The sequence below is a fragment of the Anser brachyrhynchus genome (genome assembly GCF_964034855.1).
Source record: "Anser brachyrhynchus genome assembly, chromosome: 5".
Classification (NCBI taxonomy): domain Eukaryota; kingdom Metazoa; phylum Chordata; class Aves; order Anseriformes; family Anatidae; genus Anser; species Anser brachyrhynchus.
This window is the reverse complement of record NC_137699.1, coordinates 9,785,028-9,802,908: the sequence shown is the minus strand read 5'-3', so window position 1 is coordinate 9,802,908 and position 17,881 is coordinate 9,785,028. Positions and strand designations below refer to the sequence as shown.

General features: G+C 39.4%; 1 protein-coding gene across 20 annotated transcripts in view; it reads left to right on the top strand.

Annotated features, from left to right (window-relative positions):
* ANO3 (anoctamin 3) overlaps nt 1–17,881 on the top strand; it is a 262,541-nt gene that overhangs the window by 108,446 nt on the left and 136,214 nt on the right. For 2 of the 20 annotated variants that reach the window (XM_080593075.1, XM_080593072.1), the window contains exon 1: nt 9,430–9,568. The exons of the other annotated variants lie outside the window; for them this stretch is intronic. In XM_080593075.1, coding sequence (XP_080449201.1) covers nt 9,523–9,568 — 46 coding nt within the window. In that variant the 5' untranslated portion in view covers nt 9,430–9,522. Of the gene's footprint in view, nt 1–9,429; nt 9,569–17,881 lie in introns of those variants that run through there. 20 annotated transcript variants of the gene reach the window in all.

The window sequence follows — 17,881 nt, the reverse complement described above, 5'->3', positions numbered from 1 at the left end:
AAACAGCTGAGCACAGCTGAGCAGGCTATTGAGACAGCAATTTAGAACATGTAAAATCAAAATGCAGTATGCAAGTAAGAAATAGGTACATGTTGGTTTTTAATTTTCTTTTTGTGATGATCATGGAAATAGAATTGATTACTCATGTCTCTTCATGCACTACCAAGCATATGTTTCTTAATACAATGCATGCAAATTAACTGAGAGACCAAAACTGCTACAGATGAGCATTTCAAAAAAGTTTTTTTAATTTATGAGAATACTTTTTCAGAGTAACTATCATGGATAATTTAGTTGCACAATGCTTCCTTGTTTTTAGTAATCAGGATAGTTCCAAGCTTGCATAATAATCATGAATATATGTATAACAACAACGTTACTGTTCCTAAAAATTTTGAAGGCTAGAATTTTGAATTGAATTAGAATTTTGAAGACTAGACTTTATACAACAAAGGAAAGGTAGACTTGGGAAGCAGTGTCTGTGCACACTTTATTTTCCTACTGACTCAAAGGTAAATAATCTCTTATATTTAAAACAAAGATATTGTATGCAATGCTTCTAGGTTTTTGTTAGTTCAGGATAGTTAACATATCCTATGAATTAAAGGCAAGAACCTCGTGGACTTTCATCCAGTCTTGAACTACAGACCCCTTATACACTCCTATTTCTCCTCTAATCCCACCCCAGAAATGAAAGGTGTAAAACAATATGGTAATAAGTTTCTTAATAGGCTTAGTTTAGCAACCCAAGCTGTAGAGGACAAGTTTTGGAAGAAGCATCCATTTTTCCTATTTCTCTGTTGAACTTGGACAGAATCGGAAAGTTCCTCATTTCCAGCATGGGCCCTGGCCATTAACTGGTCCCCTCGCCAACTCGTAGGAGCCTGCACAAATGCCTATAGACTAGATATAGACATACTATCTGTACCTGTATATATTCCTTCATCTTCTCACCCCACAGTTAAATGGTATGAAAGGATATCATGCTTCTTGCACAGTTGTCTTATAGGGAAATAGTGTGAGGAAGGGATGCAGAACAAATTCTTCACTTTTTATTTGCTTTGTCTAAAGAAAACCATGTTAGAACTGCTCTATGCCCTTCCATCTACCACGAAAGCAAAAAGAAAAATGCCACTTTTCTCTTAGGAGAAATAAATATAATATATATTATATTATATATTATATATATATAATATAAAATATAAAATAAATATGTATATTATATATAATATAAAATATAAAATAAATATATATTATGTATACTTATTTTTTCAGAATATTACATCATTTAAATGCAAAAGATTGAGGATAAGACTATTTTTGTAGGCAACTGCAAAAATACACAGAGATAACCATGAAAATATAGTACTTAGAGAAACTGAGAATAAGAATTTAAATTCAGAAAGTGGGGATGAAGAGGAAAAAAATATGTATATGATTTTAGGTAATTCTGACCTGAATTCTGTTTTTGCAGGTGCATCTAGCTAGTAGACCACAAGTGTCAGCATTCATACGGTAGTATATTATTCTTTAACAGTATGTACTATATATTCCAAGAATTTTTTTTCTTCAGTGTTTGGCATGTAATAACTATTTGTCTGGGATGCAAGTAATGTACAACTATCCTGTCTGCAGTGAGTTTGCTTGGATCATGTTAGAGGTGTAGAAATAAATGTATCTTCTGAGGACAAGTCGTATTTTACAGACAAATAGACTATGCGTGCATAGGAACAAAGCATAATCTAGTTACCTTTTTAAATACATCCTTGAGAATGTTTACGGCTTATTTTGGCTCAAGTCCTTTTAGCTCATGAGGTCTATGACAGTGCCATTAAATCAGCGTGGTGCTTGTAGATAAGGAAAGCTCTCCTTTCCCATCATCTACTTCCTGATGTCTCTCTTTTCTTTGGGTGTCATGCAGTCATGTATTACTTGGACTTTCTGGGTTGAAAATTGACAAGACGGTATTTGAATTCTAAAATATTTTTCTTCATGACATTTAAAAGGGAAATATGTAAGCATATTTTTGTTATTTGACACTTTCAGCCAGATTGATAAATCATCACCACCAAATCACAAGCAATTTGAGATCATAAGTATGCTTGAAAATCTTGCATCACCTTTCTATCAGCCACAGGTATTATGAAAATCTAAGTAAAATACTCAGTTATGGAACAAAGCTCTGTAATAAAAGAAAAACAAAACAACAAAAAAGCCTTTTGTTTTGAAAACCCACATTATTGCAGTTGGATTTGATGCTAAATTCTGTAGTTTTAAGGACACTCATAATATATAAAAGAGCATCTGCGCTATCATTATTGCCTCTTTTCTGGTTAGGTAACAGTATAGTTCCCCCCAGGTCAGGATATAGGATGGCTAGACCAGATGGCACCATACCACTTTGGATACAGAACACTGCCTATAGCACTAATGGCAGGAGGCATGAGTCTTGTGGGAGTTGACCTGGTATAGCCAAGCAGGCAAGTTGTGTGGTGGTGGAACGCAGAAGTCCGTGGGATGGGCTAACCCACCTCAGTATGTTTGTTCCAAAATGACGGGGAGGTGATTGATGCATGGTAAATGCGTGGGGGGGCTCACAGCTCACACGTTTGGCATCGATCTGCTCTCAGATGCTGCTGTCAGAGAAAATACATGCTAGTGGCAGAGCTCGAATGAGGATGTAAGGCCCAGCATGGGGTTATGCAGCCATAAAACAGCCTAATCATGCAGCAGGAAATAAGGCCAAAGCTGTATGTGAGCATGATACCGAAGAGAGAAATTTCTGTGAAGATGCTAACTGAAACACCCTGTTACAATTTTGTTGATGAAAATGCAAAGAAAAAATAGGCATCCTTGAAAAAATTCTCAGTGGTTTCTTTTGCTTCAGAGGATGGCAGGTTGTCTGACAAGGAATGCAGGCATGCTGTGAGATAAATTTAAAAGTAAAATTATCATGTCTGAACCTATGTCTGATCGCGTCAATGCTTTATACAAGTTGGAAAGGAGAAGTCTGATATTGCTGTGTAGTGGCATTACATTGCTGTGCTAGCTGCTGCCAAGAGGATACATCAGTTTTTTGGTTCAAACATTTTATTGTCCGCATTACTGTAATGCCTAGGACTTGCAGTCGCAGACTTAGAGATTGCTGGTTTGACTTCCTTGAAGAATCGCAAAGCAAGAAAATCTGCCTTTCCTGAATGAACCTTAGCAATTAATTTCACTTCTTCCACACATGCAGGTAGTGTGACAAACTCCTGTACCCTTGCCCTACTGTTTTCATCTTGCTGTGCATGGAGACAGCCAAATGACTTGCAGGTAGAGGTTTTGTGTATGAAGTGGCTGGCTATGCTCATAAACCATGTTCATTCTTCTTCTCTTTTCCGTTTTCTTTCTGCTCCTTTTAAGAGTTTAAAAGGTGCCTTTTCCTGACTTTTTTTGTTTGCAGGAGGGAGTAAAAAACTGTAGTTGGAAAAGAATCAGGTCTGTGGCCAAATAATTCCAAATAATAACTATGAGATTCTAAACAAAACTAGCTTGGAGGTCATGAACGGCTCTCAGAAATGGAACAGAGGACTGATATCTAAGCCAAGAAGCTGATGACCCAAAAAAACAGTAGCAAATCTAGGAGCAAACTTCTAAGCAACATCTTATAACTTTTTTTTCTTTTCTTTTTTTTATTTTTTTTGCTGTAGATTTAGACTACACGGCTAAGAACTGACAAATTTTAAAAGTTTCAGTTATTGTTATAGACATTGTCAAGGAACATGGTTTTAAAGAAAAGATGCACAGATTTTCAAAATAGATCTAAACAGTGGAAACAGACATACAATCGGTTTATTACTGATAGTGATTTTTTTAGTCAAATTATGGACTATGTTCATATAAACAATATTATATGTTCTTTACTTAACAAATTAGGCTGTTAAGCAGAAACAGAATTGCATTGCAGCAATTCATAGGCTGATACTGCAGAGCTGGAGAACACTAATCTCTTGTGCTGTTTACTTCAGATAAGAAGCAAAATAAGAAAACACACATATAATATGAAATAAAAATGACTGTTGAAAGTTGCCTACTTAGGAAATTTGGATAGGGTTATATATCGGATGCTGTTACTATAGTTATCTTTCATGCTCTTCACCTGCTTCGTGACTTCAGTGCTTTCTCTATGATCTTTTAGTATTGTTGCAGTAGGATTATATCACTTCTGTAAAGGTCTGTTCCAAGGATTACAGCATGTTCCACGTTCAAGGATCCCAAACTCTCTTTTGGCCCAAATCTTTTATAACAAAATGGAGCTTCTTTGCTGAAAAAAAATAAGAAGAAATAAATTTTAAAAAATAATAATTTGTGGTAAAAATTAACTATAAGTTTGTCTCTGTTCCTTGTTTTAGATGGATAAATTATGGCCAAAGCTGGAAAAGTAATTCTATTTAAGGATGTAAATATGAATCTATAAAGCATAAGCCTAAAAATATGCATGCAAGTACAGTGAGCTATCGAATCAAAGCCCAAATGCTTTATATCAGGCAGAAAACACAGACCTTGTGGATATAAGAAATTTCTACCTAGTTAGAGAGAAAAGGTCTATTAAATTACCATAGAAATTAAATATTAAAATATGGAAATCAGTGAGTTTCATGGGTTTGTGTCTTAGCAACACAAAGTAAAATCTTTATAGAAATGTTCCATTTTTTAATTCATCTATTACAAACTTTAGCTCTGTAATCTGCTTTCTAGACCTTCTCCATTGTGACTGACAGCTTTATCAGACTTAATGAGGGACCTCCTCATCATGCTCGTGCCTATGGCAAAATTCCTACTGTTTTCAGTAAGAACAGAACATTTGCGAATAATTTTACTGTTCTGCTAAAGAAAACTGGCAAATATCAAACAAGATGAATTTTGTATTGCGGAGCTTTAAAATAGTACAGAAATGCCCTCCTTGCAAGAGTTGTGCTCAACAATTCTCTAACCGTTATTTTTTCATACTATTTAAGTCTGTTGATAGAAAATCAATAATTTTGGATGGTGCTGTAAACGTGCAGTGTCAGACAACATTTGAGACCAAGGAATTGCTCTGGTGTTCTCAAAGGTCTTGCAAAATATTACCGTATATTACCATTTAGCATCATCTTTCTATTTCACGCTTCAATGAGTGACATAAGTATGCATTCAACCAAGTCCTTCACTAAACATATGGAAAAAAATGCATAACTTCATAGTTTGTTTTAATAACAGTTCCAAATTGTGTGTTTTCTTCATAATTTAAATTTGCTATTTCCCACTTCTTTGAATTTGCTTCTTATTATGTATTTTGTTAAAACCATTGGAGGTCATCTAATCCACCCTCCTGTTTTGGAGCTTTACCATTGTCATTACTAACCTGGGTCAGACATAGTTTGGTCAAGCCTTGTTTTGGAAATATTCAGGAATGGATATTTCACTACTTTGTCACCTGTTCTTATGGTGCATTACCAATATAATATTTTTTTTCTTAATGTTCAATCTAAACCTCGCACATGGCTGTTGTCATTAATCAGATCATCTAGCACTAAGTAGAGTTTTATACTGTCATCCACGTAACTATTTTCAAGTTAGTTGTAGGCTGCTAGAAGTCCTTAGTTTGTTTATTTTTTTTTCCAATTGAGTTCATTTTCTTATAATTGTTGCAGTTCACATATTAAGGACCCCTGATCATCTTGGAGAAGTTCTATAGAACAGCTACACGGTCTTTCAAAACCATTCCTGAACTGAGAGGGTGTGGAGGAGCAAAGCTAGACAGAATTGTATATGCAGCTCAAGTAGTGCCAAGGGAAGGTTAATAACCATTTGGTCTGTTGGCCACATTTCTCCTAAGGTTTGCTTTATTTGTGATGCAAGTGCACTGTTAGTTGGCTGTTGTTCAAGCTGGTGTTTCCCATAACCTTCAGGTCTTTTCCCATCAGTGCTGCTGCTCAGGCTGAATTGATGTACGGGGTTTTTCCAGGTGCAGAATTCAGCATTTGTTGAACCTCATGAGTTTCTGCTGGAGGAAGTTTAGTTCTCTTTCTGGGCAATAGGTAACAGCTGGCTACAATTACTTTTTGATATGGCTACATTTCTCAGGGAAATAGTTGGCGTATGCCACTTATCACAGGATAATTATGTTTTAATATAAAGTTTTAATTTCATGTGGCTTTCTGAAAAGTACTGTGAAAGTACAAATTTCAGTTTAAATCATCTCTCTCTCATAGCCTGTTTTCCTAGCAAAACAACATCCTGATAAGTCGAAAGTAAAATCTGGAGACTCAATCTTCCTTTTATCAGGTGAAATTTTTACAGATCCCAAGAAGTAGATATATACATAAAGCTACACGTTCTGTGATCAAATGAAACCAAATGAGGAACTCTTAATTTCTAATCTGTCCTGACAAAGACTCCGTCTCATGAAAAAGACATGTCTGAGTCTGCAAATCTATCTATAAAACAGAGTTCATGTCGAAACTGAGTACCTCAAACCTGAGCAAAAACTCAAGATGATGTACAGGCATATGAACTTTAACTTTTGAGTCACAATTTTGATTCTGGTGATTATAGACTTGGAGAGTTTAAGTCTAATTCTGTTTGATCCTGATCTCTTCATCAAGTCCACAGTTTTGATCTATTGTAGAAACGGTTTACAAAATGTCACACTGAAGGATAGTGTGAGTCTTACCTTAACATGACTTCAAAAGAGAGAGTATTCATTAGGGAGTGAGGGTGGATTTTTGAGTTTACTTTAACCTTCAGAGCCAATGTTTGTTTATATGAAGCTTAAGAATTTGTGCATTTCCTATATTTCTTAGCCATTAATTCATATTGTTCTGTTATCTATAATATAAAAAAGCTATCTAAACTGGACCAATATCTCTCCTTTTCTGAAGAATTAATGTTCCAGATTGTGATATTACCATACTTTAACGCTATCAAGCTTACTCAGTTGACAGTGTCAACCATTTAATTTAAACCACCTTTGTAGAGGTATTTTTATTTCTCTTTGCAGATCTTACCCCCAGCTGTTGTATTTGTAGTTTCATGCATATGTGCTACATACTGCTAAAAATAGAATTGCATTATTAAGAAACAAGTAGAAGAATAACACTTTTCTGTCCTCGGGTTTAATTCCTCTGCTGGGTTTCTGATCACAGCCTTAGTTTTAGCCTTAGTCTTTCTCTCCCCATCATTCCGTGTACTAATAGGGTTGGATCAACCTGAATTCAGGAGTTCTGTAACTCTCCGTATGGGACCATGGACAAGAAATGGGATGGATGGCCTAGAGTACCACGTAGCTGATGGACTCTTTTCCGAGGGTGTGCAAGAGAACCTCTCTAGGCTGTATTTTTACTTACTAGCACCTTTTTTCTTTCTCCTTATTGTAGGTTATTATCATACAAGAGCAGTTCTCTTATGGTTTTACTCTGTTAATGAAGGGAGTTGAAAGTGTGTTTCTCCTCTACTTCACCTTTAAGTCAGAAGTGTCAGCCAAGGTCTCTTGTAGGAATAGGTCTAGCCTCTACAGCCTTACAAAGGTTTAGACTATTACAATGAAGAACTACATCTGCTGCTTGCAGACTATATATGATTGGTTATTATTAAGTTTATAGTATCTTTTATGTTATATTTTTGTGGGTTTTTTTTGGTCCCCCCCCCCCCCCCCCCCGTCTGTCAGTCACTGGGTTTACATTTAAGTTTTACTTCCCTGTTTCTTCATTCTAATGTTGTAATTAGAGCTTGAAAGCAAAGAACTTAATTCTACCATTTCTTTTGGCCTGCTTCTGATTTTTCAGCATTGGTTGATGACCAAGAGCCAGCTTGGCTTCTTGGCTCCGCTTGCTTTATTCTGCTGTGCAACACCAATAGTGCTGTCTCTCAGCAGGAAAGAGCTGTTCCCAGCAGCTTTGGAAGCAGTTTTCCTGAGATTGCAGGAGTGCAGAGCAATGTCTCATCTCTTACGTTCAGTGTGCAGAAGGACACCAGAGACTGACAGACGAGTAGGATCATGTCTTAACAGCACCATAGCTTCTGTATCTTTTCTTAAACTGACAACAAACCTTTTACAACTGTTCAAAAAACACCCCACAACATTTGGTCAGCTATCCTGAGGAGGTAAGTACTTTTTTTTTTTTTTTCTTCTTGAATTACGATAACAGTTGGAACTGTCAGCTTCGTCTTACATAAGTGCTGCCTGGTATACTCTAGAAGAAATTCCTGGAGAATACCTCCCTGCCATTTTAAAAAAACCTGTCTATGTACAAGCACCTTTGTATGGATGTATTTGTTTATGTGCAGCTGTTTAGTATGTTTTCATAATGTAAAAAAAAATCTTAATATTTATATACATATATATATATAGTAGTTTTTTAACTGCACTGATACAGACCAAGCAGTACAACTTCCTAGTACAGACCGGCCTGTAGTAAGGGGTGGCAAACATGTCATTTGTTAAGCAGATGGTATGCTACAAACCCCAGTCAACTGTGGAAAAGTTTTAGCTTGGCTTTACTACCAGACAAATCTCTAGTGCACCTTCTAGCACGCAAGCAGACCTACTGACTCTTTAGGAACGAAACAAATTTTGTCACCAGCTGCACAGGTGATTTACTTCTGGGAGTTAAGTAATGCGTGTGACCCTCAATGGAGAAAAGGGTTGCTAGATAGTGCTGGAAGCGGGGTGGAATACCGGACTGAGCATGCAACTGAGCGAATTTAGGAAGAACAAGGAAACAGATTATTGTGGTCAGAAAAAAAAATGGCAACACAACATTCAACAGAGGTTGAGTGACGCTACCTCGAAACGTAGCGCAGCACAAGCCCTGAGCAGGGGGAGGTAGGGAAAGAAATTAACGCTTATAATTTTGCATTTTTCATTATCTTGAATGATCCTGTTGGCATCCGTCATGGAGAAAAGGAAAATTAGAACATAAATAACATAGCAATGGGACGCAGCAGGCCTCAAGTGTGCAGTGTAGTGTCTTTCTGTAAAAAGCTATGTGTAGCAAGACGAAGACTAAGCTTGTAAACGTGAAAAAATCTGGTGACATAACAGGAGTTTATGGAGTGATGACAGGAAGAAGCGGCTGACATACCAAGTTACACAGATGTAAGGGCATTTATTGCTGCGTGCAGGAGGTGCGATTTCTCTAGGTGACTTTCCTTAGCCTCCCGTGTAACACCTGATTTCTTTTCAAGGGAAGGGGCAGCGCAGCGGGGGGTGATGTCGGGTCCGGGGGCGATGCCGGCGTACGGGGGCTGGGGCTGGGGCTGAGGGAGCGGGGCCCGGAGCCGACCCCATTCGCCCTCCTCGGGGGCGCCCGCCGCCATTCCGAGGCCTCCGCCGCGCGGCGGGCCGGGCCGGGCCGCCCGTTACCACAGCAACGGGGGCTGCGGGCCGGGCCGGGGCGGGCCGAGCCCGGGGCGGGGCGGGGCGGGCCGGGCCGCCGGGCTCCCGCCTCCCGCGGCCGGCGGGCAGGGAGAGGCGGCGGGCTGCCGAGCGGCGGCACGATGGTGCACCACTCGGGCTCCATCCAGTCCTTTCGGCAGCAGAAAGGTCAGTGGCGGCGCGGGGCAGGGCGGGGGGCGGCTGCGGGGGCGCCGCCTGCGGCAGGTGCCTGCCGGCAGCCGCAGCGCAGCGCAGCCCCTCGCCGCCCTCCGCGGTTGCGGCGGCTGCAGGGGGCCGGGGTCCCCTCCCCTCTCCTCCCCTCCCCTCCCCTCTCCTCGGGGAGAAAAGTTTTGCCCCCGTAGGACGGGCGGTCCATCGCTGGGATGCGGGAGCGGAGCAGCGGCTGCGGGGGGCTGCCCGCCGCGCTCCCACCAGGGGCAGGGGTGCAGAGAGGACACCCCTAGGACACCCCTAGGACACCCCTCGGGTCCCCTTGGCTGGCAGAACACGGGCTGTGCTGGCCAGCAAGCGCTATGGTGAATACGTCCTCCGCTGGGGTTAGGGATGCTGCGAAGCCTTTGCTGTGGTTGCGATGGTAAACGGTCCTTTCCCCAGTAAACTCCCAGTATTTTTTCCTAATCGTGGAACCCATGCTCTTTTCCTGCGTTATATTTTTCTTTTTCTTCTAATTCTCCTTTGCCAGGTAACACGAAACCCAGATTTGTTTCACAATCAGCATCTTTCCATGCTTCCTCTAGTTTTAGTTGTTAAACAACTCTTTATTTTTGGAGTACAGTATGTCATAAATTATGATTTAATACGGCGCTCTCCATACATAAGTCATGGGCTCACTTATTGGATTTGCCCTCATTCAAGTTCTTGTGTTTGAATGGCTAGTGAGAAATAAATAATTCAAAGCACTTATTCCATTCTGGTAATCCCATGATAAATTTAGTTCCTTGCTGTAGAGGTTTTGCATTTACTGCCTATCTTACATGCAGTAACAAGCAGTGCTGTTACACATTGCATCTAGTTTATCGAGTACAAAGTTAATTAAACAGGATAAGAAAATCTTTTTTTTCAAGTGCCATGGATGCGTTTATAAAAGCATCAAGTGATTTGAATCTATGTTGTAAATCTGTGGTTTTTGTTGTTCTTGTTGTTTTTTTTTTTAATTAGAAAACTTTTTTTTACATTACAGTAATGATTAGTTGGAGTCCCTGTCAAGGCTCTTCAGGAGCTGTTCAGCTGCTTTGTAATAATATTGGGGAAAAAATAGCCCCAAACTAACTTCGTCATATTCTAGCTCAGGGAAGATGTTTAATTGCTTTGAAACCAAGCTGCGCTGCACAATTTAAGAAATTGTGTGTTTGTGGTAGTCATAAAACTTAATAATAATCTAGTGTTTTTAACCAGTAACCTACTGAGAAGCAGATCCTTCTCTTTTCCTTACACCTGAAGAAATCCTGAGTAAGGTACTGAGCCAGTACTGAGATTTTGAAAAAGGGAGAATGCTCTTGTGGAGCTATGTAGCCTAAACAGCACAACTGGGCTGTGCATCGCTTTCCTGATAACCTCATCTGCAGTGTGATGTGTGCTAAATCTATCTGAATGAGTTTGGTCTCAGCTTTTCTCAACCTGCTGCTTCTGGGGATGCGGGAGGACAGCATGAAATCTTGGGTGAAAGGCTACAGAAAAACTAAGAAAACATAAATCACAATCAAGAACTCATCATCTAATCAGGAGGTGTTTGAAAGAAGTGGAGAATCTGGCACCTTGTCGTTGGCGGAAACTGATCGCAGAAGCTGAGCATCATGTCATTGCCTTCAGTTTTTCCAAACTCGGTCTTTTATGTTATTCTCCTACTTTAAGATTCCAGTAAAGTTCTGTTCTAACTTAGCGTAGCTGAGATTTTGACTAAATGCTCTATTTTTTTTCTAGCTGCTCACAGAACTGTGCCCTAAATTCCCTTTTTTTTTTTTTTTTTTTAAAAAAATCAGTGGTAATCCCCACGAAATGGCCAACTGCCCATCACAGCTGTGCCTTACATGCTTCACTTGCATTAAGACCAAGCTTCATTTCTTTTGCGGGGGATTGAAGGGGCATAACTTTAATGTGGATTCTCAATCATATAGGAAAGGTATAAAGCAACAAAAACAATAGTTGATGAAAAAACCAGAAATTGATGTTAACCTTTTTAGATGCAGCGGCTGTATACCTGCTGCCGTATAATGCAATATTCAAACCAACTTGAAGAGAGGTAACATTTAAGATAGGAGATTGAATGGCTTAGATAGCATTGTGTTTCTTTACCTTACCTGCTCTGAGTGCTTTTTACTAGCTGAGAAGACAAATAGCATTTTTTGTACCAAAGCTATCTTTACAAGGCTTGAGAGAATTAAAACCAAGTTCGCCAGGCTCTTGGGTGTGTGGGAGTCCTCAACAGAGAAGAAAACCAAGAAAAATGCATTTATACTCCAAGGATTTGTCTCTCGTTGGAGTTTGTTTTCTTTCTTCTGTTTTTCCTCCTTGGCAGAGTGAGGAGGTGTTCACAGTAGGAGGCTGCCACTGTAACGTGCCAGTGTGGTTGTGTCTTGCTGCCGCTTCAGGTTGTATACGCAGAGTGAAACTCTCAGTTTTCAAAAGCAGCAGTATAGCACAGCATAGTGTTATGAAAACGCTGTGAGGTTTGAAGAAAGAATCTCGTTCACCCCTACAATTTTTGTTCCCCTTCTCCTATCTGAAGGTATCCCTATCAAAAAGAGCAATGTGCAGAAGGTAGACTAATCCATGTGTCTGCACAGTAGTGCATTAGATCTGTTGAGCCATCTGTAGAATATTGCTATTTTTAACTTCTGTTGTGGCAGAAGTTGCTTTTTCTGAAATTACTTTCCTCGGAAATATTCTCAAATATGTCATTATTTCATATACTATGCCGTACCTTTATACTTCTTATCTTTTCAAAGGGGGATTCAACCTATGGCCTCATAAGAATTATGTCGAGGGGAAAAGGAAGAAATGTTTCTTAGTTCTTTAGAAGAGAAAAATCTCCCATCAGATGTTAATTTGCAGTTTTGCTTAATACCTCTAAGTAATAAATAACTGTCCAGGAAGGACAACCAAGAATGAGGTAAAGTTGCTGAAGACAAAGACTGTCTCCATAGACACTTTGTAGCTTAATAATTCCAGGGAAAGACAGCTGGCTGGGATTTGGTAGTTGATCTCAAGCACAGTCAAGTAGCATCCTTTTAAATGCAGAAGATCAAAGTGTGTGGTGGCCTTATGGTAGACTTTGTGGAGCTTGGAATGGATAAGGGTCTGGTGCAAAGCAACTGCTTGTTTCCCTAAGAAGCTTCACTGAAAAATGCTTCAGAAGGAGAGGCAACCCAAGGCTTGGAAGAGGCTCTTCTTTTAACAGGCACTTCATTGTGAGTGGGTTTGAATGTTTCTGGCCTGACAGAAGGTAAAAACCTACGTTCTGGGTGTGGGTCAAGGCCATAGTGATGCCTTCAAATTTTAGAATCTAGATTTTTAGCCCTGATAAACAGACCACAATTTCCTGTGTGCTCTGTTGGGTGCTCTTACTGACTGTTGTTCTTTTTTAATGCCTCTATTAAAGCTTTTTAATGAGAGAGAAAGGCTGGGAGAAATAAAAGAAAATATATTCTTGCTGTAAAACTGAGGATTTTTTTTAGCATGTTGTATGAGTTTTAGGGACATGGATTGCAGATTAAATCCAGTGCCTAGCTTGAGGTACTTCTCATTCTTTCTGTTCAAGTTGTGTAACAGGACAGAAAGGTGTTCAGCAACTTCAATTCACAGCGTGGCTTTTCTTAGTGAGTGCTGATTTAGCTCCTCGAGGGATTTATCTTGGAATTGCCTGATTTCTGAGCAAATTGGGCATTTCCACAAAGGATGTACTCCAAGATCTGAACTGATCAGTGCCAAATATTTTGTTTAATTTCTTAAATTTGTTATCTGAAGTTGTAGTGTGTTTTAGATAGTTTGAGGATTGGATTGAGAACCTCTAAAAATCTACAGTCTTCCCTATATGGGAGCACTTGTTACTTCATTAACTGCTCTTTGTTAATGAACAAACACCTTTGAGCTTCTTAGAGGAGCACTGCTGTTTTGGAGTAGAGCATTTTTGTTGTTATTTTTTACTGTAATTTTAAGATCTTAATGATCTGCATTACTTCTAAAGTAACTTGTGAATTCAATTTGCATCCAGGTTGTGAATTTAAAGGAGGGTTTGTAAAGATCACCTGTGTTTATAGTGCTCCAGAGTTTTCAGCATTCAGAAATTTAGAGTTCTAATTAGGATTTTCTTGGAGAATTCTCCAAGGATGTTTGATACTTCATTGGCTCTGGTGGACCTAGTACACTTAGTAATCCAAAGAAGCTGCTGAAAGCTACTAGAAGATGCATTCTGTCTTGCAAGTTCATGAGAAGTTGTCTTTTACCTGTTTTTCGCAGGAGCAGAAAGAACAAGTTTTCATATTAGCATGAGGAAAAGAATTTTTAGGGCTCAACTCTTTCATTTGTATTCCCAGGAGCAAACTAGCATCTACTGAAAATTTCAAAGCTATCCTCATCCTGACTCTGAAAGCTGAGACCAGCACAGCTATTAATACACTCCTTTAAAAGGATACCATATTCAAATGGTGCCATTTATAATGCTCTGTCAGTGCACTGAAAAGCCAAGCCTAATTTTTTAAAAAGACTTAAACCTGAATGTATTTGCTCTTATATTTGTTGCCTGGTACAGCTACGCAGTTTAAGGTGCGCTTCGTCTTTTTCAATCAAACATCTTAGAAGAGCCCATAATCAGTCTTTTTATTCCAGACTGTGCTGTTGTGGTATGGAACTTAATTGAAAATAGTCATTAAATATGGCATGTTTAACCTCCTATTATACAGTGCTCTAGAAGTCTTGTTATGTTTTTCCTCACTGAGCAACTATTTAAAATGAGAAACCAAAGGAAATCTGAGTTTCTGGTTTGCCGCATTGCTCTGCTGTCTGGCTGCAGATGATGACCCTGTGGTAAGATGTCTGGGTATTAGCTTCCTACACGCTGATTTAAGTACAGCTTAGCAGGGTATTATCTGTGGTCAAACCTTGTACCTGTTCCAGAGCTTTTCGTATCTCCCTCACTAAGGACCTGTTAAAATAGGCATCCTGTGCCAAAACTGATTTTCTTTAGGGCTCTCATTTTACCGTTTATACTTCATTGCACATCACCACAAAAGTACAAGTTCCAGGCCTGTCTCCATGTTTTGGTTGGTTTCTTTCACTTTTTTTTTTTTCAGTTTTGAAATCTGCTAAGTGAAGAAGATTAATGAAACAAGTCTGGCAGTGTGAATTATTCTCTTGAGTATTTGTAATAATAGTTTTAGTATACTGGATTTGATTTTATAAAATTTTGCAAAAAAAATTAGCAGTAGTCAGCAGTTTGTGATTAAGTATATTTTATGGCTTCAACCGTGACAAACTGAACAATTGTCTCAAGTAGAGGCAGTCCCAAATCCCAAGCTCTGCAGTTAGGTAGCAGTGAACGAAGTGATGTGTTTTTTCATTGAAAAGTTGGGGTGAACGACTTGCATTTTTGGTATGCTGTGATAGCAGAAACTAATTGTGCTAAATCCACGTTTGACAAGCAACAAGTCTGGTTTTCTGCTTGGGCCTGTCTACAGTGAAGAAGGTAGGGTGGCTGTATTGTCTAGAGTTGGATACTGGATGAGATTTGCAGAAAGAATGATACATGTATAGCATTACTCAGGATACAAATCTTGCACTCCCTTTACAAGCTCATTTTATAATCACTTCAGTTCTATGGTAGGCTATTTACTGAAGATGAGTGTAACTCAAAACTAAGCTACAGTGTACAGCAATATGTTTTAACAACTCTGAGCCTCAATGAATGCAAATTCATCTCTGTTTGCTCAGAATGAGATTCTGAGTCTGCCTCAATTTGGGTTATCATCTGGCTTGTGAGGGCTTGAAGCCAGTGTGACTACTTAAGTGAGGAATTGTTCATTTCCCTGACTGGTGAGGCCGCAGCTTAATTCACGATTCATTTGACTATTTTAAATGGGGTTTTGAAGAGGATGATATCTTAGTTATGCTTTTGGGTCATCTCCAATATGCAAGAGCCAGGAAAACAGTAACATTTATGATGCAACTATTTGATCTGTTTAAAGGGAGGAGCTCTTGAAAAAAACAGAACCCACGGAAACACGCTGAATTAGCTTGTCTTTGCAGTTAGAGGAAGGGAGTATAGCTTGAAGAGCACTCTGTATGAAGAGTATCTGCAAAAATCACTTTTGAACAACGGCATGCCACTGTTTGTATGGTGTTTGTTTTTTTATTTAGTAATAAAGTACAGCAAGACGACGCATGGGTTTTCTTGCTGCTTTGCTGCAATTCTTACTGGATTTCAGCATAGCACTGATTGCTCAAGGGAAATGCACAAACAAAAGAAAGTAGAGCGCTCGCAAATGTACATTGAAAAATTCATAATTACATCACAGTTATTGAAGAGCTGTAGCTAGTCACGCACACTCCAGATAATTACTGTGACGATGGAAAGATTTTGAGTTGGAAAGTGTTTGAAATGTCACTACTGGTCTGACTTAGTACAATTACTCTTGCTCAGATAAACTACGTACTTCTTACTGTTTGTTTAGCAACTTACTTGATATGCCTTTCCAAGTCAGAAGGTGTGATATATGCAACATTGGCATTGTTTTCCTTCTGCTTCATTAAACCAGTGGAGTTAGTACCTTTGACCATGTAATTTTCCTGAACCATTAATCAAATTTTTAGGAGAAAAAAGTCCTTGTTATCTCAGGGCTATTGCATGGCACTCCGTTCCCTTTCCTTTCTGTGTGGTCATTCTAAAAGGAATTTCGTGGTATGAGAAAATAGCAGCAAAAGAGCAAAGGGAGTTGAGCAGTGAAAATGGTAGAACAAGCAGTCAGTCCTAAGAATTTCCTGAATTTAGGAACACATTGAGAGGTTAGAGGGAGGAAAATTAAAAGCACAGAAGAGTAAATGAAAAAATGTAGAAAGGTGAGTAGTACTGCAGAGACACAGAGATGGTAGGTGGGGAGAGAGGCAGGTAGATAGAATAGTAGCTAGTAGCAGGTAGCAAGCACAGACGTGCGTGTGAGCAGCGCCGCTCAGCTGCTGCACCATGGCAGCCTCGTCACTCCCTGCCTTGCAGCCAGCTGCTGCAATGAGTATTGATTTCCAAGTCAGTTGCCAAAAGAAATGGAACAAAGTAGCTGATAGAAACAGTTTTCTGCTAAGGGGTAATACAGTGAGCATGGGAATAGTATCCTGTGCAGGTGGGCGTAGAGCCAAAGGCTTGAGATGGAGAAATAAACAGGTATCATCTGAATGCAAAATGAGTATGGCTGAACACACAGCAGAGGCTGGATTTCTCAGCTGAAAGGAAAACGCAACATTGTGCACTACCTTTTCCTCCCACTTGAAATGAATGTGGCTTTGTGGGCATCATACTTAAAAATGAAGTGTGGTGACATGTCTTGCTGGATGCTGAATCGTCGAGGTGGAGAGGCCTGGGGGTCAAAATTCCCCTTGTGCAGAATACTTCCCTCTTGTAGATACATTTAAAGATAGATAAGAGATTAGTCTATATACAAAAATTGACTTTTAGCATATATGAAGCATTAAATGAACATGTGTACATCTTTAAAGGCTGGTTGTAAGCTGATGCTTTGTAGGGGAAGGTTGTGATTTCCAAGCTGTTCGGGTGAAATTCCACTCAGTGCTGTAGCACCTAGGGGTTTTGGATTGCTCACAACCAGATTTTGATTTTAAGATTTTCCAAGATGCAGGCAAGTATTCTGTCAGGAATTTGAATGGCACTTGGATGCCTAATGTGCAGTAGTTGTTAGGAGTTACATACTTAATGCTGTTTAAAAGATATTGGAATTCAATGCAGTCCAATAATTACATCTTTAATAAGTTGACCTTTAAATATATAAAACCTTTTTTTTTTTTTTAAACGAGGAGTCTCTTAACCAGAACAGTCAATTCTTTCCCAAAAATATGAATTTAGACGTGAATAACTATTCCTGGTTAACTCTTTTATAGATGCATTCTTCCTCATATAGTCATGGCTACAGCCAGAGCTATCTCAGAAAAGCTTCAGATTTTATCTTAGGTCATCCATCTTTATGAGCCTAACTTGCAGATAGTGCGTGTGAGTATCACTGAAGTAAATGCAGCCTAAGAAGACAAAATGCTGTCTGGGACTGGTGGAACAGCCTCTCCTGGTTATCTTCTGCTAAGTTTTGTCGCCGTATGCTTGCGACAGCAGGAGTGTTGGGTAGCTTCAGCCTGCATCTACCTGAACGTGCTGTCACTGGGCTGAAGTGCGGGTGGAAGGTCGCACCTTTTGGGTTCTCCTCATACGGGGAGCAGCTGATCAGCACAGTGCCGGGTAGGGGAAAC